The sequence below is a fragment of the Myripristis murdjan genome, chromosome 5 (genome assembly GCF_902150065.1).
Source record: "Myripristis murdjan chromosome 5, fMyrMur1.1, whole genome shotgun sequence".
Taxonomy (NCBI): Eukaryota; Metazoa; Chordata; class Actinopteri; order Holocentriformes; family Holocentridae; genus Myripristis; species Myripristis murdjan.
This window is the reverse complement of record NC_043984.1, coordinates 19,776,327-19,798,463: the sequence shown is the minus strand read 5'-3', so window position 1 is coordinate 19,798,463 and position 22,137 is coordinate 19,776,327. Positions and strand designations below refer to the sequence as shown.

The following is a 22,137-nucleotide window of genomic DNA, read 5'->3' as shown; positions in this document are numbered from 1 at the left end:
CACACACTTTTTTTTTTTTTTTTGATCAAGGACTCAGACTTAACCCTTACTGTTTTTTTTTTTTTTTTCATGCAGTTTTATACCCACAGATTTGTTTGCCTGGGGTAAACCATGATTCCCCAGTTTTATTGATCAATATTATCGGTGTCACAGGCTCTGTACTGTACTTGACAAATTGTTAAGTTTATTTCTAACACTGTTATTTCAGAACCAAGTAAAAGGTGGAGATGCTGCCAGTGTTTTGTCGTCATCCTTCTCATGTCCTCTAGAGGGCAGATGGACTAAACTTTGAGGTCATCACACTGTCATTGACTTTGTCACCCTGCTTTTGGTAACTGAGTTCAGCACAAACAGTACAAATGGTATTATTAGCACGGCTATGCTGTTCAACTGTGCCCAAACCACTTGTAGCACCTGGTATATGAGCATATCAAATCAGCATGTCTTGAAAGTGATGATATGCGTCAGGCAAGGCAACATAGGGGCCATTTTGATGAAACACAGACCCATATTGTGTACTGCACTATGACCTGTTGCTAATGGAGGAAGTCAGATATATTAATAAGTTATCTGGAATTTCATATCACCCTTAGAGCTGCTAGAGGTGGCAATGAGGACTGTGCGGCACACAGAGCAGCGTGCTGTTGCGGCCAAAGAAAGGCCAGGCCTGCTCTGCTTCTCATCTTCCCCTGAGGCTTCCTGACCCAGAATGATATCAGGGAGAAAGTTTGCTTTCTGGGGCTCCTGAAAAGTTGCAGACACCTCGTCCTATATAGAGGGTGGATCATCCATCACTCTGTGCTCCCTCTCTATCCCCAAACTCCATGTTTCTCCTTCTTCTGTCGCCTCACTCAGTTCTCACTATTTTACTCATTTTCACTTTGTGATGGTTTATCTTACTGCTCTTGATTAGTTCTGTGCATGCATCCAGAGCACAGGAGTCTACACATTCTTTTTTTACTACTTTATTTTATTTTTTTTTATTTTGCATAAAATACACTTTGCAATAATACATCATGCTCACTAATATTTACCATGACACCCTCCTCTTCCCCACATGTAACACATCAGCAAAAATCACTGAGAGGTTACAGATGGAACAAAAGAGGGGGAAAATGTCTTTCACACTAAAAATCAAGGAATGTTGGCTGATATGGGGCACTATCATAGCTGTAATTTTATTGCATGTTCACTCCAAAGGCACATAAAGCGAAAAATGAGTACTAAAAACACCTATTTCCAGCAAAGTAATGTCTTGTATCAGCATATTCTCTAATTAGTGGACCAAGGTCCATCCAAAACTATGGTCTAATTTTTAGGGCCGAGGCTGCTCACTCCATCATCAGGTCCATGTAGTCCCTTCAGTAAAATCCAAACAAAAATAGATCCAGTTTGTAATTATAATGCATTTTAGTTGAGAGACAACAATCAAATGTTGTATTGTTTTTGAATTTATTCCATTTCTTCTGCTCCCTCACAAATTCACAGCCAGCCATAGTGGGAACTTCACTCTAAATACAGAACATACCATATCTTTGACACGGATCCAAAATCTTTTTACTTCTTGGCAATACCACAGCAGATGTATAAATGAACCCTTCTCTCCACAGCCATGCCAACAGACGTCTGGTACGTGACTCATTTTCTTCCATTTCTGTGGGGCTACATATATTCTCAATGTCTTCATCTATATAACTTTATTCCTAGTACAATTTCAATAAATAGACTCAATGTGTCTGGTGGAGAGATGTACATATGCCCATATCTTTTCTCCACTCTGACTTAATTTTTTCATCGCCAAAAGCAGATAGGTTGGGGGTGGAGGGGATAAAAGCCTATTTTTGTGGCCCTACCAGCAACAGCATCCTTCCATCTGTCATCAGTACCATTTTTGGAGACATGTGGAACACCCTTTCCAGTATATTACTTCAGTACAGTTTTTAATTAAATGCACGGCAAAAGAATTTGAGTCATTGAGTCTGAAGTTACAGGAACCCTTTGCATTCTTTAATTAATGACAGTCTTTCTGTTCCCGTCATACCACACCTAAAACAAAAATCACCCCCCTGTTAGCCACTGCACCTGTTCCCGCTCACTGATGTCTCCACTGGAATAACCTCTCTGTATTAGCCGTCTCTCCGTGCCTTTTGCAAGCGCTTAGTGAACTATCACTGCACCAGCAAAGTACTTCATTTCCACGTTATACAACAGTGATCATTAGCCCTGAGTAGCTGTCAAGTGCCACCCAAACACACAATCCTCAAAGTGCTCAAAGGTGACCTCACTTTACCTGAATAAAGAAGTCTGTGTCTGTTATGCCCTCCATAAGGGATACAGAGATTCATATTTGTATTTTTTGTTCACACTTCACTTTTACAAGCTTATATGACTTTACTAGGCATAACAGAGGAGGGGGAGAGAAAATTAAAGCACGGATGTCTATTGCCATAGGCTTTAGATGATGCTCTGTGTGCTAACAAGCGGGGAGAGCTTGCCCTATAGGGTTGATGCTGGAAAGACAGGCTTTTTACAGCGGGACAGCAACAGAGTGTCATAACCCACGCATACCTCCATATTGCCCCAGGCAGCAGCAATACCGAGAGAGGCAAATAACCAATCAATCATACACACACAGCCTACTCAATAAGGTCAGATGCTTTCAGCTCCAGTATGCTCTGGCTCGATTGTGTATCAAAGAAATTACAAACTCCTGAAGCCAAAATAGATTTTAAAAATAAGAAAGAAAGAAAGAAAAAAAAGTAGTTTCTGAGGTGAACTCCACCATCTGTGGCCTCGTAACCATGTTGCTCCGAGTGCTGCATCGCATGAACTCCGCTTCATTCTCCACTGCCACTGACAAATTCATGCTGACACACTTAGCAGCCAGTTTCAGCTTTAGTCAGAGGAGGCAATGCAGTATCTGTGTTGTTGTCACGAGTTCCAACAGCTTGCCTCCATATCTTTATATCATACTGTTGTGTGGGTAGCACATCACTTCTCAAAAGGGGAAAGATGTTATTACATAATCGTCGGAGATGATCTGATTTATGCTTTAGAAAAAAAGTGAGAATAAGAGAGAGGGGAGAATGAGAAAAAAAAATAACTACATATCCACTTGACTTTGGCTTGACATTTCTGGGCTTGATCCTTGTCTTGTGTTTCTCTGCAATTGCCCTCCAGAGACCAAGAGAGGAGGAGGGGAAAAAAACAGTGGAGAGGCTGGAAGAATAGAGGGACAAGCTCTTGTGTCCCACTTTACAAACTCTTTTCAGCCTACACTGGAAAACTCAATGTTACACCTATTCCACCTTCTTTATAGCTTTAAATAGCCCAGTCTCCCTCGACAGGACATATGGAGAGAAAACACACAGCAGCATTCAGCACACTCCTCACCTTGGGACGAACATTTAGTTTCCATGCTATCCAAGCACAGAGCCTGTGTCATGGTTAACACTCGGTAACTGTCTGCAGAGAGACAGAAACACAAACACGTCAGCAGGTCTGGCAGCTGTCACTGAAGCAGAAGTCTGATGGTTTTTCACAGAAGAGACTAAAATCTGCCTGTGCTCTCTGAACCAAGACAGGAGGAGTACAGAGTTTTCATTACAGTTTTGTGCTGTGCCCAGGTTATGTTCTCCAGTCATCTTGCAACTTTGCAATTAATTATTTTGACTATAACATCACATTATATTAAGAAGCTGTGCTGTTCTCACACCGGGGCAATAGACCAGGGATCTCAAGAGAAAGAATCAGTACATAGGTAGAACGTCACTACCAAAATTTTACAAAAACAGCAACAATATTACTGTTTTTACATCAGTGCAACTTGATCCTCCACTCTGTGAATTAGTATTCTCACTGTGATGTAGCCGGCGATACACAGTGCAACTTACATGCAGTTTGTTGCATGTTGTAAATTATTTTTTTACTGTTACCATGTCACCAAATGATGATGCAGTCCCAGTTCATGATTTTCACTGGATGGGACTTCATGCAACTTAACTGCATGAAAAAGTTTCCCATGTAACCATAATCTTAGTCTGCATGTTGAAATAAAGTTTGACTGGAATTTCATTGGTACTGGTATCAACTATCATATCTCAAGATATTTGACATTCCTGGTTGAGACAAACAGAGACAGCAGTCACTATCAGTTGATTCATGACTGTTATCATGAACAGGAAACATTACCTTCCTCCATGCTGCAGCTGCATACTTTCTTTCCTTTTTTAAATAAAGAAATTTTGCTTTTACTTTCTTTTTGCTCTTAAAACATGGCCGGATACACCTTTGATGGGTCACCTCATGTTCACCGACTGACCATTGACCCTTAAAATTTGCACACCATCCATTCATCAGCCGATTATATTTTAGTATACTCAAGCTCCTCACTTTTCCTTCTCATTGCTTTAAGATCCAAACATAAATTCTCACTGACCTGCATAAACTAAATTGCTCACAGGTTGACATCTTAACATTTTTTTTTAACTTCAGCTCATCAAAGTTCAATATTCTTCTGTGGCAAACCACTGAGTGATGCAACTTCCTCCTAACCATGACCCATCAAAGTTGCATATGTCAACACAGCCTGCGCGGGGAGAGTCCTGTTATGTGGATGTGGAGCTACATCAGGCTCTAAATTTAACATCCGCCTGTGTTAGAGGCAATACATCCCACGGGTAGATCCTGACAGTGGGTATGTGCCTGTGGATGTGTGTGTGTGTGTGTGTGTGTGTGTGTGTGTAATGGCGATGAGATATTCATTGTGATGATACAAGAAAGAAGAATCCTAGAGGCATGGATATGTGTCTGTTAGAAGTCAGAGGAGTGCAGCTGAGATGTAAAGACCTAAGTACACACACTGAGACGGCTGAGGATTTCTTGTGGCCTCTCATGAGTCAGAATCTCTCTGTTATGTAATGAAGTGAGAGGAACGCTGACACACCTATGTCTTGTCAGCCTCTTCCTGGCAGGTTTCACCTTACCTCAGTGTTTAACTTTGCACCGCAGTCACACATACACCTGTTTATTATTTCCATCTTGAACCCTAGGGAACCTAAGGGTTGCTAGTAAACTGCACCTAAACACTTTACTGTGTATTATTATAGCGTGACCCAGGAATTGGTCTGCTTCATTTCTCATTTGGGTCTCAGCTCAATTCACTTTCATTAATGCCATCATATTGTAGCTAGGCTGGCATATAGTAAATGAGCTTTTGTCCTACCTTATTTGTACATGTACAGGTACAGGGTTAGGTTGGGCTGGCAGGCATGGTGCAGAAATAACTAAGAGAACAGAGATATTTGGATCGCCTGTGCAAGTTTAGTGCAAAGAAAGTAGAGGCGACCTGCAGGATGGAGCCAATTCTGCCACCTCCTCACCAACAAAAACCTTGCTCCAACCAAAAACCTACCCCTGCAGCCTGCCAAGCATGTGATTCATCCCCAACACAAAGAGGTAGAGAGACTTTAAGTACAAAAATCCAAGTGCCCACCGTCCCCTCCTCTCCACATACAGACCGTAAAATAATCTAGGGCACACTCAACCAGAAAAAATGTGGATCTATATTTCTCAGCACTAGTTGTCTGGGCAGGTTTCTGGGCAGGTTATCAGGTGTGGTGTAAGGAGGTTATCACCACATTATTATCACCACCCAGAAAATTTAACATGCGGTATTAGTGTGTAAAACCAGTGAATCGGAACATTATGTAAATGACACGCGTCTGTTGTAAAAAAAAAAAAAAAAAAAAGATACATAACAATCACTGACAAAACCGCAAAACCTTTATTCAAATAGGTCACCTGGGGCACAGTGTATGTGTGTGCGGCTGCTATTTGTGTGTGTGTGTGTGTGTGTGTGTGTGTGTGCGTGTGTGTGTGTGCGTGTGTGTGTGTGTGTGTACCTGGTAAACGTCACAGTGTGCCGAGAAAGCCTGCAGCGCGCGCCACTTCCTCAATCGACAGAATCACAGAACGAAAAAACCGAGGGGAAGAGAAAGAGCAACTTTCATCGTTCTGCAGTCACGCCAACATAGAAGAGTTTACAAGACGAGGTGAGACAGCCACCATTATCATTATGATTAATATTCTCACGCTCTTTTCACCGACTTTAGCCCTTTCCTTCTGGAGTTTGCATAAACTTGACTTTAAGAGCAGAGGCATGAGGACAGAAACCGTAGCCGGCGCTGCTATTTCATTTAGTCTCTCCGCGATACCATAATGTATCTTCTGTAGTTTCACCATAGTTTTGATGCGACGTCTATAACCTGTATGGAGCAACGCGGCTGGCGCGGCTTAGCCTTTACCAACAGGCTTTACTCTCTCCTTATATTGGTAAGCGAAAATGACCACTTGTTTGGTTATTGCGGGCGACAGTCAGTATCGGCGAGTATGTGTTCTGATTTAAATATTTGCTACCAGCTTGTTTAAGTGGCGTCGCCTCGTTAGTCAAGCGAGGCAACAGAAGCGCTGCAGCAGTCCTGGAGGAATGCAGACAAGTCTGAACAGAGAGGGGAGTCCCATTCTAGACCAAAAAGTCTCATTTTAGACAAAAAGAAAAACAATCTTAAAGCGTTTATCTTTACCCCCCCTTTTGAATAAAACATTCATACTTATTGATCTTACAGGGAATTCGGTCGCACATGTTTGTGTGTGAGTTGCAAGTTGAGTGGCGGCTGTGTGGTGCCAACTGAAATTCAACCACATCCTATTGAGGCAGATGCAGCAAGAGACAGATGCACTGACTGATCCTCGCTCAGGTTAATGTTGACTCTCCTACATGGGCACGCGCGCGCGCACACACCCATGCGTGGTGTTGCCCTCAATGTGGCTGTGTGTGTGTATGTGTGTGTGTGTGTGTGTGTGTGTGGTTCAGTTGATTGACTTTGATCATCAGGCGAGGGAGTTCAAAACTAGATACAGTGTGTCCATGTCAGCTGCTGGACTGTGTGTGTGTGTGTGTGTGTGTGTGTGTGTGTGTGGCTGTGTGACAGAGATCTAATGAGTTTGAAGTTATTGAAGAGATGCTGTCACATTGAGCAACAACTGAGCTTTGCAGACAGCTGTAATTACTTTGTAATCTTTCTCGGTTTCTCTGCCTTTTCTGTCTGATTTTGACATTTCCTGCTGGAATGAGGAAGTATAGGAGGACATATGCACATACCAGGAAGTGTAAAGATGTAAAAATCGTGGTGGACTACGGGGCATAAGCACTGAATTTAACAAACAGGGCTAATCGAAACTGCACATGTACAGTGTGCTGGATAATCAATCACTACTGCCCTCAATCGCACAGTGAGGTTGGTATTGATTAACACCCAAAACCCCTGACGTCACTGCACTCAGCAGTAGGAGTGCACATTGTTGTTGATGCCCCCCTGCTGCTTTGTGCGCCCACTCTTTCTTCCTTGATTTGTTTTTTTTTTCCTCTTTTTTTTTTCTTTTTGCTCAGTTTCTTACTTTTCTTGTCTTGGTGTGGGTGGTTATGGGTTTAGACTGTGAATGCCATGTAGGCCTACTGTGGAGGCTGCGTGCTTGCAGTTGGATTAGGGACGTGTTGAGGCTTGCTCTGGCTCAGTAATGCAGACAAATACCTCCACTGTTGCAAATACAAACACTCAAAAAGCGTGTACCGTAGGAAAACAATGACAAGGAGGTAAAATAGGTTGGAGAGGGCCAAAGAGTATCACCGCCGCATTTCATATTATGAGCTGTAGTTTCATATGTGAGATTTGGAAACAACAGAAAAGGCATTTAAAACATCATGGGTGTAACTGTAGGTTGTTGCCAACACATGAGGTTATCATGTGTTGGCATCAGCTCTCCATTAGCGTTACACACACAGAAACCTGCGGTGCAGAGTCTGTTAAAGCTTTGACCACAACACTATGCCAGCAAATAGACTGGTAGTCTACTGATAGATACTAGAGCAGTAACTTGGAGTTACACTTTAACATTGGCTTATTTATCTTAGACCGTTGATTAACTTATAATGTAAATCCCTGGTGCATCTGATTGTGATGATTTTGAAAATGTAATGATGATGATGATGATAATGATGATGCACGTATTACTAAGCTATCATGAAGCTCAATAAGCTGCGTGGTAGCTCTTCACTGTAATTACTTTGGAATTACAGAATAATGATGTTTGGCGTGATTAACCTTAACCCCAGCGACCGGCACTGGAACCAGATCAAAAAATCTTGCCGCAGTTGGGCTGTACTGCACACGCACACACACACACACACACACACACACACACACACACACACACACACACACACACACGCACGCACATTGCTGTTTGACACTCCTCTCTTCCTGGCAATGTGTCCAAAAGTGCCATGTCCCTCCTGTAAGTGGGTGTGGCTGCTCTGAAATGGCTCAGGGTGAGGTTACATGGAGTGAGTACAAAGTCTCAGTGCAGCCGGTGTCAGCTGTTTGCACCTGCTGGGAATTTTATCGTGGTTCAACAGTGGCAGATATGTTCCTGCTAATACAGCCTTCTCACACATTGCTAAGTGAAAGGTGTCTTACAGGTTGCATACGTGGAACGTGTTTGCACACAGTGTCCATATCTGTCTGCCGTACTAATGTCAGTTGAAGGAGCATTATTTTATCTTCTCTTTCTGTTGTAGTGTGGTCTTTCACTATTCATGAATTCAGACCTGTGCAGAGAGTTTTGGAGTGGCAGGTACTCAAAGTAAAAAGGGGATACATGGAGTTTTTAAATGGCACACTGTGTGAAAAGTGAAATATGGGAAAACAAGTGTGAAACTACAGTAAATAGTCCTCCGCACCTGATGGACTGAAAAGAGAGAAAGAAAAAAAATCAGCTTCTGTGCACTCTCTTTATTTCCTTTGTGCACTACCTGTTAACACCTATCTAACTACCTGGCACTTAAGCCCCCCCCATTCATAAAGTACATAAAACATAGATGCACAGTACTTATATTTGTGCCTAAACATCAATCAGTAGCATTGATGCTGCCTTGTGGTTTGTGAAGGTTTGTGTGGAGGTGTATGCAATATATTAAGTCAGTGTAGTGACTGAAACATGTAGCTGTTGATTACAGAGCTATAACTGACTGAATTACGGGTTGGTGATATATTAATACTATATTGATGTTACGGTGTGAGATGAGATATTGTTTGGGATTTTGGATATCGTAATATCGTGATATGACGTAAGTGTTGTCTTTTCTTGGTTTTAGAGGCTGCATAACAGTAAAGGAATGAAATTTGTTAGACTGCTCTAGCTCTTGTGTTATTTGCCTCCATGTGGCTGGTCATCATTTCATCATTGCTAATGAGTGTTTATGAAAACTCTTTTGTGTTTAAATGTCTCAGGAATACACCAGTAGTCATCCCTGCAATACTGTCACAATATTGATATTGAGGTATTTGATGAAAGATCATATTTATTTTGTCCGTATCGCCCAACTCTGGACTGGATTATGGTCTATGCCAACTTGCAGGCAGGTGTGTGTAACTAACATGTCACTAAATAATTGTAACCAGGTTAACTGTCTGTTTGTCCGTGTCCTGGAGCAGGTGACCCCGGTACTCGTCTCCATGGCGCCCTTCTTGAGGATCGCCTTCAACTCGTACGACCTGGGGGTCCTGCCCCCATTGGCCGATCCTCCCTTCTGTGCCATCAAGATGAAGGAGGCACTGACAACTGGTGAGAAACTCGCTGATACAGCGAACTGCAACCCTTGATTATACTTTTACAGAAGTTGTAGGATCTTTGTCATGGTCTGTTAACAAAGATGCAGTTTGCTTCCCATTTTCCATTTGCCTTTAAAACATTAAACACGTTTTCCCCATTTCCTCTCTCCCTGTTTCTCTTCCCCTCCCCAGAGCGAGGTAAGACCCTCGTTCAGCGGAAACCCACCATGTACCCGGCATGGAAGGCCAGTTTTGATGCACACATCTACGAGGGCCGTGTGCTGCAAGTGGTGCTGATGAAGACAGCAGAGGAGCCACTGGCTGAGGTCACTGTCGGCGTGTCTGTCCTCGCCGAGCGCTGCAAGAAAGCTAATGGACGTGTTGAATTCTGGGTAGGACATCAGACCTCGGCTTGTGTTCATACAGAGCAATATTTAAGGCGTTTGTGTTTAACTCTGTTTGTGTGCCTCTGTGTGTTCAGGTGGATCTCCAGCCTTCTGGCAAAGTGATGATGGCAGTGCAGTATTTCCTGGAGGGAGCTGATACAGGTGAAAGGCAATAAGATGAAAACATCCTTTGCTCTCCTCAGTTCCTTTATTTTTTTTTTTTTGGCTTATTTTCTATAATCTCGACCCTTTTCAACACATATCAGTCTGCTCCTTATTTCCTCAGCTTTACAACAGCTTTGTTTCTAAAATGCCACGACAGAGCAAGAGTAGACATGCTGGAGGTGTGAAGAGTATAAAAAAAAAAGTATAAAAGTATAAAAAAAAAAGGAAGAGCGTTCTCTATCTTTGAATCCTAACTTTAGTGATTGGAAAAAGCCATGATGCTGAATCTTATCTGTAGCTCTGCAGCCAGTGTTCGGTTTGTCTGATATTCACTCTATTGTCCACGGGCTGCCCCTCCCAGCCCTGAATACATACAGCTGACTTCTCCTGCCTCTCAGTAAATGTAGTTCCTTGCTAATCTAATCTCATCACAGGCATTCACATGAGCCATTCCTATTGGGTCCCTGTAGATTACCATTAGGGCTATCAATTTGCGACCTACACCGAATGACCTTTGTTTTCTGGGATGACTGATGTGTGTTCCTGTCTATGTCTGGAAGAGCGTAAGCAGCCTGTGAAGGAGGAGGAAGCCCCTACCCTGAACCGCAGACGAGGCGCCATCAAGCAGGCGAAGATCCACTTCATAAAGAACCACGAGTTCATCGCCACTTTCTTCAGACAGCCTACCTTCTGCTCTGTGTGCAGGGAGTTTGTCTGGTCAGTCCAGCTTGCCTTTCACACCTAGAAACATACAGTAGCAGCTAATGGAGGAACTCATTAACCATTAATCAAACAGACTCGAAAGTGAGATAGTAGACTTCTCGCAAATGTTAAAAAAAAATCTATATTTAGACAGTTCCTGGTATACAGCAGTATTTAGACCCACTGTCCAAGTACATTGGGGTTGTAATGTCTTTGACACCATTATTCTACCACCAAGTCAACAGAGACGACTCAGTTTTAATTGCCACTGTAATCTCAGTTATGTTAAATGCCCTTTAATGGCTCAAGGTCTCCACTTGCACTACTTACACTGTGAAGCCCACTCTGAGTGGAGAGGAAGTTTGAGCAAAAAGGAAATCCTGATACACAAATCACCAGGGTTGCTCATTATCATCAACAAATTATTCATCAGTGAGCCATTCACACATTATCTCCAGTCTTCGTCGTTAACAGCATTCAATAATGAGCAGATCAATGAATGAAGTGACTCACTCACATTTCTTTGTCTCCCCTCAGGGGCCTCAACAAGCAAGGCTATAAATGCAGACGTAAGTCTACAATAAGACTGTAAAATTATAAATTCCCTTGTACAGTACCTGAATGCTAAAATCAAAAACCAGTAATACTAAACTACTGTTGTGATTTGCCTCTTATACATAACACAACACATATTAAAAATGCATATTCAACAGTTGAAATATTCTTTTTCACTGTTTTATTGCTTCGGGCAATGCACAACATGTGCTCACCTACTGGATCAAAGTGTGCAATCCTCTTTCATCTTCACTCTTTCTCAGAATGCAATGCAGCCATCCACAAGAAGTGCATCGACAAAATCATTGGCAGATGTACCGGTACAGCTGCCAACAGTCGGGACACTGTGGTAAGTAACACCATTTTTCCTTTTTCTGCCATGCAGTGTGCAGCATGAGTGTTCTCCGTGTGTCTTCAAATGCCTAGATGATTTAGGCTTCACTCTCTGGGTTATCATCACTGCAGTTATTAAACTGATAGAAATGCTAAAACCCTAACATAGCGAACAGTGATGGTCACGTTGTTGACCCAGCAGGTGTTACTGGTCCTAATCTTATAGCGGAGTCTGTCTAGTCTAAAGGAATTTCAGACACCAGTCAGGTTCAGCATCCAATAAAATGAAGATCCTCTCAGTGATCATCAACATTCATTGTTAGTAACGATCAAAGACCAGATCACCCTGATAGTGGCTGCATTGCAATGATCAAGTACAAACAACACATGCACACACACACACACACACACACACACACACACACACACACACACACACACACACACACACAGCTGAATGGTGAATTGAGGAGCTTTGTGGGTGTGGTTTCATAGAGGCATCTCAAATCAGCTCAGACTAGAGGCCGACCTGGAAAAAAACAGGAACTTTGGATCGATCAGTTTGGTCACTTGTGGGACGCTAGCGGTTGTGAGAGGGAACCAGCTGAAGAAGAGCAACAAAACAGAGCAAGATGAGGCAGGTGCGCAGGGCCGTGAAGTGGCGCAGGCCACTTGTTGTGTTCCCTGTGCCAGCGGTCTTTCTCGGCGGTGATGAGTCCTGTTTGTTCCCGCAGTTCCAGAAGGAGCGCTTTAAGATCGACATGCCGCACCGCTTCAAGATCAACAATTACATGAGCCCCACGTTCTGTGACCACTGTGGAAGTCTGCTGTGGGGTCTGGTCAAACAAGGCCTGAAATGTGAAGGTACACATGTGCTTGATTATATGTTGGAGGGGTGTGTGAGTGTTCCCCTTCCTCTTCAACAGAGTTTGTTGTTCTGTTGCAGATTGTGCCATGAATGTACATCACAAGTGTCAGGATAAAGTAGCCAACCTATGTGGAATCAATCAGAAACTACTAGCTGAGGCGCTCACACAAGTCAGCCAGGTAAGCTGCTGTAACTAATGTGCATGTATGTGTGTGTGTGTGTGTGTGTGTGTGTGTGTGTGTGTGTGTGTGTGTGTGTGTGTGTGTGTGTGTGTGTGTGTGTGTGTGTGTTTGTTTAGCTATTAGCATACCGTAGATTAATTAATTAAATTATAAAGGAAGATATAAATGGGGGCCACAAGTGCTGATAAGTGCTTAATATATTATAATGTCCTGCAACAAGAAATAAAATATGATAATATAAGTTTTTAACATTCTTAAGTTCTTAAAAAACACTTACGGCATTTTATGCAGTGCAGCAATGTCATTATTTACAGACACTCATTGTCCATGAGTTATAACAAGGTATCTTCAGGTCCTTAAAAAGTCTCAAAATGTCTTCAGTTTAGTTTTATAAATATTAAGCCTTAAAAATCATTAAATATTCTTTAGACTTAAAGGAAAGGGTTATCTCTGTAGTGGACCAAGTATAGTACTTACCTTTATACTTAACCCACAATGCTTCTTTGAAATAAGAAATTGATGATTTGTCTTTAAAAGGTCTCAGAGAGCATTAAATTTAACTCTGGCAGTTCGAGTCTGTGTTCAGTCTGAAGTCAATTTATATGCAGCTTAAGTGGCACTTGACTGCCAGTCGTAAACTCAAGACCCAGTCCCTTGTGTGTGTGTGTGTGTGTGTGTGTGTGTGTGTGTGTGTGTGTGTGTGCGCACCTTGGATTGTCCAGTGTGTGACACCTGACCCAGATGTAGTTGTATGGAGGTGGGAACTTGAGCTCCGTATCCTTGTGTGTTTAAGGACAAGAGACTGTCCTGTTGTGGAGCTCCCATTTCCCTTGTTCTCCTTTTTACATCCATCTGGTCCACGACCCGCCCTAACAGTCAAAGTATTCAACTTGGTGTCTCTCTTTGCAACTACAGTCGTGTTTTTTGAAATTACAAAATGAGAAAAAACTGTACTGGCATCGGTTACACCTCACCTTGATGATGATTTGGCTCTTTTCTGTCCTGCTGTTCATGCCAATTTCACACATTGGCTTCTTGTCTTGTTTCTGCTGGATTTTAATTATTTTTTATTTTTCTCTCCCATCAATCAGAAATCATCCACTCGCCGCTCAGATCCAAACCTTCCTAATCTGACTGATATTGGAATCTATGATGAAGTTAACAAGAATGCCACTCTGGATGTCAATGGTCAGTGTCGATGTGTTTTGATTTATGTGCGTGTGCATGTGTGCATATTGGACCTTCAGAAAAATAAAGTAAACGCTATCTTCAAGTGACCGCTGTAAAGAAGAAACCTCTGTTTGTCCATTAGACGCTCCGTACGGCAGACTATGGGAGGGCTCCAGCCCGCGGCCCGTGTCTCGCATCACTCATTTGACCCGCGTCAACGTGGACAACTTCACCCTCCACAAGGTCCTGGGAAAGGGCAGCTTTGGCAAGGTACATAGAAACAGTGTGAAAATCAACACCCTGTAAATAGTGTAAATGCACACATATCAGTATTTATTCAACACTTAGAGATAGTTTGAACATGCTTACTTTATATTTCTAAAATCTGGAAAAGGACATCAGCCAGACTTTTTGTTCAACTCAGATGTGCAGGCTGCTCATCAACACTATAATTTTATGGTATTTGGTTCCTATGTGTGCTGGTATTTGTATATTTTAATATGTTTGTGTTTATACTATAAGGATACGCTCTTTAATTGGTCATATGTAATTTTGTTTGTATATTTTGGATACTACTCATTTGTTGTGCAGTGTGATATCATACTCATACTTGTATCGTCAGACAGTGTAAGTCCATCCAGGACGGGGCATCTTGGATGTAAGACATTAAAATACAGTCCAGTTCAGTTCAGTTGATTCATTTATTCTTGACAGTTTTGCGGTACACACTGTCTCACATCAACCAAAGTCAGCACCAACCGGTCAATTCTTGTTATTTTCCTTTTCTGACAGAAAAGCTTGTATCTGTCTAGTCTAGTATTTTAACTTTAATGGAAGCTTTCAGTTAACGCTGCCTACTCTTGTCAAATCATTTCGTGTGTGTTTTCATGAAGTGTGTGTCTGCCTAGATCTACACATGATAACCTGTTAGCTTGTTCTCTATTTTTTTAATCTTTCACCCAACATACTTCCTTCATTTAAATGCAGTGGTCATCGATTTGGTTGTAAATATATTCCAGTTGGACAGACACTACTGATATGTCTTACCAAGAAAACCATCTGTATTTCTGCAAATTGTACACTTGTGCTGTGTATTTCATATGTAAATATATGGCATTGATTATGTTATTATTTTAATACAAATAGTTCATAGTGCTGAAGGCTGTTCAAGTTGTGATTTTCAATACAAAACATGGTGGAATGTTTTACTAATTATTAAGTGATTTTTGTTTTAGTGCGTATTGTAGTAGTGATTTTTTTTTTTTTTTTTTAGTGTTTTAGTATTTGAATTTTCATGTCAGAGCCTTATCAGCTCCATGAGAAAATAACACTCTAATCAACACTTGTCAACTCCGAAGAGCTGTCACTAAAAAAATACTGGAACCTTTAATTCATTAATCCTCTTCTCTTCTCTTCTCTTCTCTTCTCTTCTCTTCTCTTCTCTTCTCTTCTCTTCTCTTCTCTTCTCTTCTCTTCTCTCCTCTCCTCTCCTCTCCTCTCCTTTCTCCTCCCAGGTCCTCCTGGCAGAGTTGAAGGGTCGTGGAGAATACTTTGCAATAAAAGCTCTGAAGAAAGATGTGGTGCTGATGGACGATGATGTGGAGTGCACTATGGTCGAGAAGAGAGTGCTGGCACTAGCCTGGGAAAACCCCTTCCTTACACATCTGTACTCCACCTTCCAGACCAAGGTTCCCCCTTTTCTCTTTGATAGTAATCGTATTCAGCCTTTGTTCTGCTCCTCTTGCATTTTCCTCTACTCTATATTATTGTTTGAAACAGTCCTCAGCCTTAACAGTGAAACTTCCCTGCAGGAGCATCTCTTCTTTGTGATGGAGTATCTCAACGGAGGAGACTTGATGTTTCATATTCAAGAGAAAGGACGCTTTGACCTGTACAGAGCCACGTGAGTATCACCTGCCGTGCAGACATATAGACGTGGTGGATAAAACACAACACACAGCCTGCCATCGTTACTCAGTGCTCACATGCTCATGTAGCAGCAGATACACACACACATACAATCAGTGGAATCGATGGAAACCAGATACTCATAAAGAAACAGCCTGTGTTTATTCTCTCCCCCTCTTTGTCTCTGTTTTTTTACACAGTATTTGATGGATTGGTTCTGGGCTAGTGTCCATTACAGCTTCTTGTCAGTAGACTGGCCTTGTAAGGAGTGAGCAGGCCTTTTTGCCTGGGTGTGTGTGTGTATGTGGGGCTGGAGGGGCTCTGTTACCACCCACCTCTCTATTCATTACCACTGGGAATCTCTCCAGAGGAAACTTCTTTCCACTCTTGTTATTTGAGAGCGCTCATTTCTTAGACAGCTAAAACGACACATTTTGAAGTCCAAAACTTGGTGGCAACTGTGCTGCCACCACCAGCTGTCAAGATTCAAATTTCTCACATTGCTGTGATCGCAGACCTCACAGAATTGCTGAGCAGGTGCTCCGAGACACACAAATTGTGCTGAGGCATTAAACAAAAAAACAAAGATTCAAGGTGTGATGTGGGCTTTTGGCATACAAGAATTGGTGTTTTGAAGCTGACCCATAAAATGGAAAATATTTTTCCTCATGAAGCATGTTTGCACCAAATGCTATCACCTAGTATGTTATATTCACAGTTGAAACAGGGCAGTAATGTGTTGGAAAGCAAAGTAAAGGGGCTTTTTAGGATGTTAAGTAATATAAATGTGAAAAAAATCATGGCTGAAATCCATCGATATGTCTAGTTGAGCTAGTTGAATCCCTGAAATTATAAACACAGGTAAACAAAAGTGGACTGGAATTTGATTTGAAGCAGGAACAAATGCAGGAAAGTTATTTGGGTTTGATTTCAGGTAGAAGAGGACAGAGAAAAGCAGTATATAATAGATCTGAGCACAGGTTGTACTGAGTGCAATTCAGGCAGGCCATGAGGTTGAGCTCAGCTCACATCAGGTGATAACTCAGCTGATTCCCCTCTATGCATACAGTCTCATACAGGGCGCCTTATTTAAGCTGCTTTAGCCTCCCTACCTTTGCTGCTTCCTCTGCAAGCCTCTTTGCAACCCACCTCCACCCCGGGCTCCTCCTTTACATGCTGTGTCTGACTTACTCAGTGTCACTGCTGCTCTGGTCTGTATCCTATGGGGGGGTCTTTGCTGCCTGTGGCTTTCCATGTATGTACATAGAAGGGCAGTGAGGTCCCAGAACAGAGCCATACTGCCAAATATAATCTACTGCAGATGGCAATAAGTTTTTCAACTAAAAAGATCCTGACTGAAACCCTGTTATAGAAGCTAAATTCATTTCAGAAACTCTGGTTTTCAAATTTTAAAGTTCAGTGATCCGGCTTTGTTTCCCAAAGTGTATAAATGCATTTACTGTTGGCTCTTTTGTAAACACTGGCACATGGCACATTTGTACTTCTATTTTCACTTCAAAAACTCAGCTGTAGCGTTTATAAGCACTTTCCTCTGATAGTGTAGACAGACATTACATCTTCTGTAGTTAAACTGCAGGTTGTTAAGCTGCGTTCTGGACGCACGAGATGACAGGAGGAATTCTCTACATTACAAACACTGCGGACACCCGATCCTTTGTTGGCATCTGCTGAAATCCTCCTCTCTCAGCAACTGTATACAGCCTGCATGGCTAATTCACCCTCAGAGGACAAGACAGAAAGAAAGTGAGAGAGAATAATGGTTATTTCATCATCTCTTACTGCATTAATCATTAACTACACAGGCATGCATGTTTGTTTTGTTTCATGTACATAAGCATATGTTTCCCTGCACAATATGTCCGGGAGGAATGGAAAGCATCTCCTTGCTATGGGTTAGGGTTATGCAATACTTTTCCTGAGGCTGCGGCTGAACCGCGGAGAACTCTTTATCAGCACAGGGGCCCTGTTCTTCCAGTGGCTAGCGCTAACCTGTTGACCCAGTGCCATAGAAAGACTGGTCTGTCTTCTCAAGACTCCACACACAGCAGAGCGCATTTCCAAAACAATACTAAAAAACCTGAGTTCAGTATTTTCACCCTTTTTTTTAAAAAATGTGCCTGGTGTGTTTGTATTAGCTTGTTTTAGGAGTTGCATTTACAATTAGTTGTCTTGAGTGTAATTATCAAGTAGATATAACCTGACATAGCCTATTTACTCCTTGTCAGCTGGTCACAGTGAATGTGCAGTTATTGCTTGGTTTGAGTGGCGGCTGCTCTGTTTCCCCTTGGGACTCAATCTGTTTCACCTGACACAGAGACAAGAGAAGCAGGTCAGAGATAGGCTAATCCTTCAGCTGACAGTGGCGCTCAGGTTTCCCATTATGAGAGCATTATTCACCTGTCTCCTACACCATACAAATGTCCTCCTCAATAATTCAGCTCCTCGCTGAACAGAGTCTGCAGAGACACCGGTGCTCCGCTGCCAACTCAGTAGTGGGATAGCTTCACTGTAGCTTTCCAGAGGCCTGGTTTTGAGACAAGTGGCTGATGTCTGTCCGTCCCTGCCCCCCTTTGTCTTATTTTTTTTTTTTTTGTCCTTCCAGGTTCTACTCAGCTGAGATCATTTGTGGTCTTCAGTTCTTACATTCCAAAGGGATCATCTACAGGTCAGACCCCAAACTGCATATTACATCTGAATGTACAGTAGACATGCTTAAACAAAGGCTTTTTGTGAGCTTCAAATTATAAGGTTATATCTTGGTGTAGTGAGCATCAAGGATTTTATATCCCAGTCTGCAAAACTGTTATCTAGCTTTCTTTCTTCTTTTTGTTAAATATTCAACCCCAAAAGGTTCCTTAAAGAAAACACCATACAAGCATAAAGTAACATTCAAAGATCATGAATATGTGGATTTTGACTAAACAAAGGCAAGATAGGTCATACTCAAATCACAGCTTTTTTTCATTTCTCCTTTAATTATCGTGTTTTCAGAGATCTTAAGTTAGACAACGTGATGCTGGACCACGAGGGACACATAAAGATAGCTGACTTTGGCATGTGCAAGGAGAATGTGTTTGGAGAGAACCGGGCCACTACTTTCTGCGGTACTCCTGATTATATCGCTCCAGAGGTACAGTGTTTTTCCACCAGACACACATCGCTTTATTATCGTATAGTATTTGAATTTTGAAACCAGGATCTGCGTTTTATCACATCGGCTTGTCTGTGATTTGTAACACGATGACGTTGTCCATCAGATCCTGCTGGGACAGAAATACTCGTTCTCAGTTGACTGGTGGTCGTTCGGGGTGCTGCTGTATGAGATGCTGATTGGCCAGTCGCCGTTCCATGGAGACGATGAGGATGAGCTGTTTGAGTCCATCCGAATGGACACACCGCACTACCCTCGCTGGATCACCAAGGAGGCCAAAGACCTGCTGGAGAGGGTCTGTACCCCCCATATATACATCATAAGAAAGCACATGCACCAGAAAAATGTCACCTTTTGTTCTGGTATCACAGATGCAAGATATGACAAAGAAATAGGTGACCATATGCCATATATGGTGTGTGGTTTATGTCTCTGGATGCTGTTTTTTGTTGTGGGCTAATAAAGCACAGGAAATACACCATATCATGTGAGGTTATCTGTTTCTTTTTCACGAGGGTCTGTAGCACTGCTTTTGTGTCCCTCTGTCTGTGCTCCAGGAGGCCTACTTATTCTGTTTGTCTCCCCACAGTTGTTTGAGAGAGACCCCACTCGCAGGCTGGGAATTGTGGGTAACATCCGTGTACACCCATTCTTCAAGACCATCAACTGGCAAGCCCTGGAGAGGAGGGAGGTGGAGCCCCCCTTCAAACCCAAAGTGGTATGTTGTTAAATGGGGACTGGAGGACACTGATAACTGCGAGATATGGCTTGAGTGCATTTAATCTATATTGATGACTTCTGTTGCCTCTTTTTGTTGAGATACCGTATGTTTCCGTTCACTTACAGAAAGCGCCCAATGATTGCAGCAACTTTGATCGGGAATTTCTCAGCGAGAAGCCCCGTCTCTCATACAGCGATAAGAACTTCATAGACTCCATGGATCAGTCGGCGTTTGCTGGTTTTTCATTCATCAATCCCAAGATGGAGCACCTCCTGGAGAAGTGAGGAGCAGATTCCAGTTTGACAGTAAAGCTAGGGTTACATCAGTGCTGTTGATGGGACAGTTCACTTCGACATCTGCTCTGTCACAGGATCAAACTGTGAAATTAACGAGCTGTCCCATGTTCAGTATTTGTTGGACCATCTTTTAAGCACAAAAAAGTCCTTATTGGGTATATGTAGAAATTATAAGAGTAAAAACGGGCCCTTGTAAATACTGGTGTTATTGTATTTGTGTGCATGATAAGTTGTCTAAGTGTTAAGGACTGTATGAGTAATAACTATTAAGGTGGGAGGTTGAAAATACTTACATTCCACTTGACGTCACAGCTACCTTCTGCAGCCATTTTAGGAATACACTTTATACTTGAAGTCTCCAGTAGATTGTGTGTGTGTGTGTGTGTGTGTGTGTGTGTGTGTGTGTGTGTGTGTGTGTGTGTGTGGATGAGCCGACTGCATGTTCAGACACCTCAGACCAACAAACCCACCCATCTCTCAATATAGCTTATCAATGAATGTTATCTGTTTTTGAAAGATCTGACTGAATTCCTTTCTTTGATTGGTTAATTCATGTTTTTTTTTTTTTTTTCTGGCAAAGCAGAAAGTGTCTGGTTTGTGTGGTTGATTAAACTGTGCCATGTAAAGAACAAATTTAAACAGAGCAATAGCAGGTGCTCCTGCTGTATCACAAGACAAGACCATGTTTACAGACGGATGGATATTGCGTGGGAAATGCAGTAATGTTACATGAGTGGGTAGACATGAGTGGGGCTGTATATATAGATAATATATTGTATATGTATATTGTTGCAACATGTATATTGGTTCACTATGGATGTAGGTTTTTTTTTTTTTTTTTTTACTGTCTCCATATTTTACATCTAATTAAAAAACCATCAACTCCCAAGTCTGCTTGTGGTCCTTTAATACTTGCTTTTGCTTTGTTTTCCTCTTTCTTGATAATTATAATAGAATGCACTTTAAGGCAGGAGATAGTGCTGTCTATTTATTTCTTAATTTATTTTAAATACAGGGGTCAGTTCCTGTGTTTCTGCATGGCTGCTTTAATGAGGAACTGAAAATATTTGCTTTTTAATTAACTGCAACAGAACTGTACTGTACTTGTGTATGAACCATGTACAGATTATAATCCACCCATAATCCCACCGAGGGCTTTAGAAGAAGCAGATGGATTTACACAATGGTTTCACCAGGGCAGGCTGACAGGAGTTTTCCAAGTGAGAAGCACAAACAATGGTCGTGACTAAATATGGAGGTCAAATTAAAAATCTGTCTTATGTTATTCATGTACAATGTTATTTGGAATGACACTCCACAATTCTTTCATGATAAAAATAAAGTATTTACTGTTTTTTTTTTTTTACATGGGTATAATACTGGTCAAATGAGCAGTGGCCATTTGGTGGTGCCAAGTCCATTAACTAAATGTATGATGAGAACTGTTCTCTGTAGAGCTTCTACTTCTAACGTGAGTGTGTGTGTGTGTGTGTGTGTGTGTGTGTGTGTGAGAGAGAGAGAGAGAGAGAAAGAGACCCAACAATAGCCCATCAGACACACCAAAAATAGATTTTCTTTTAAAAACTCACTAAAATAACAACTGATGAATTTCTTATAGATATCATTGTGTTTTTTCTGTCTCAATATTGTTCTTATTTTTTAGTTTTTTGTGGTTGTGTACTTGACAAATTCGTTTTTTTTTTATTTTTTATTTTGGGTTACTATTTTCTTTCATATGTTATTTTACTTATCCGCGGATCTTTACATTTAGCTTGTTTTGTCTTTTTGTGTAATTGATACAATGTGATTTTAATTACTATTTGTTTTCACTCTTAAGAAACGGCCGAAATTTAAAACAAACAAACAAACAAACAAACAAACAAAAAAACAGTTATTATTTTAACAAGTTTTAATCTCTTCACTTTTGAGTTTATTTGTCGGTGTTAAAATACGGTCCCAACAATTTCATATTTATCACAAACCTAAACATGTTTTCATATCAAGGCCC

The 22,137-nt window shown here is 41.7% G+C and overlaps 1 protein-coding gene across 1 annotated transcript; it reads left to right on the top strand.

Moving 5' to 3' along the window:
* The first annotated feature begins 5,987 nt into the window (after positions 1-5,987).
* prkcda (protein kinase C, delta a) lies at positions 5,988-21,077 on the top strand. The gene is made up of 18 exons (XM_030052341.1): positions 5,988-6,053; positions 9,555-9,684; positions 9,864-10,063; positions 10,153-10,219; positions 10,783-10,939; positions 11,462-11,493; positions 11,743-11,828; positions 12,547-12,676; positions 12,759-12,859; positions 13,954-14,050; positions 14,175-14,302; positions 15,547-15,720; positions 15,844-15,935; positions 18,564-18,626; positions 18,953-19,091; positions 19,219-19,407; positions 19,702-19,830; positions 19,959-21,077. Exons 2-18 carry the CDS (start codon positions 9,576-9,578, stop codon positions 20,115-20,117), a joined length of 2,052 nt encoding a protein of 683 aa, XP_029908201.1. The 5' UTR covers positions 5,988-6,053; positions 9,555-9,575; the 3' UTR covers positions 20,118-21,077.
* Positions 21,078-22,137: the final 1,060 nt, after the last annotated feature.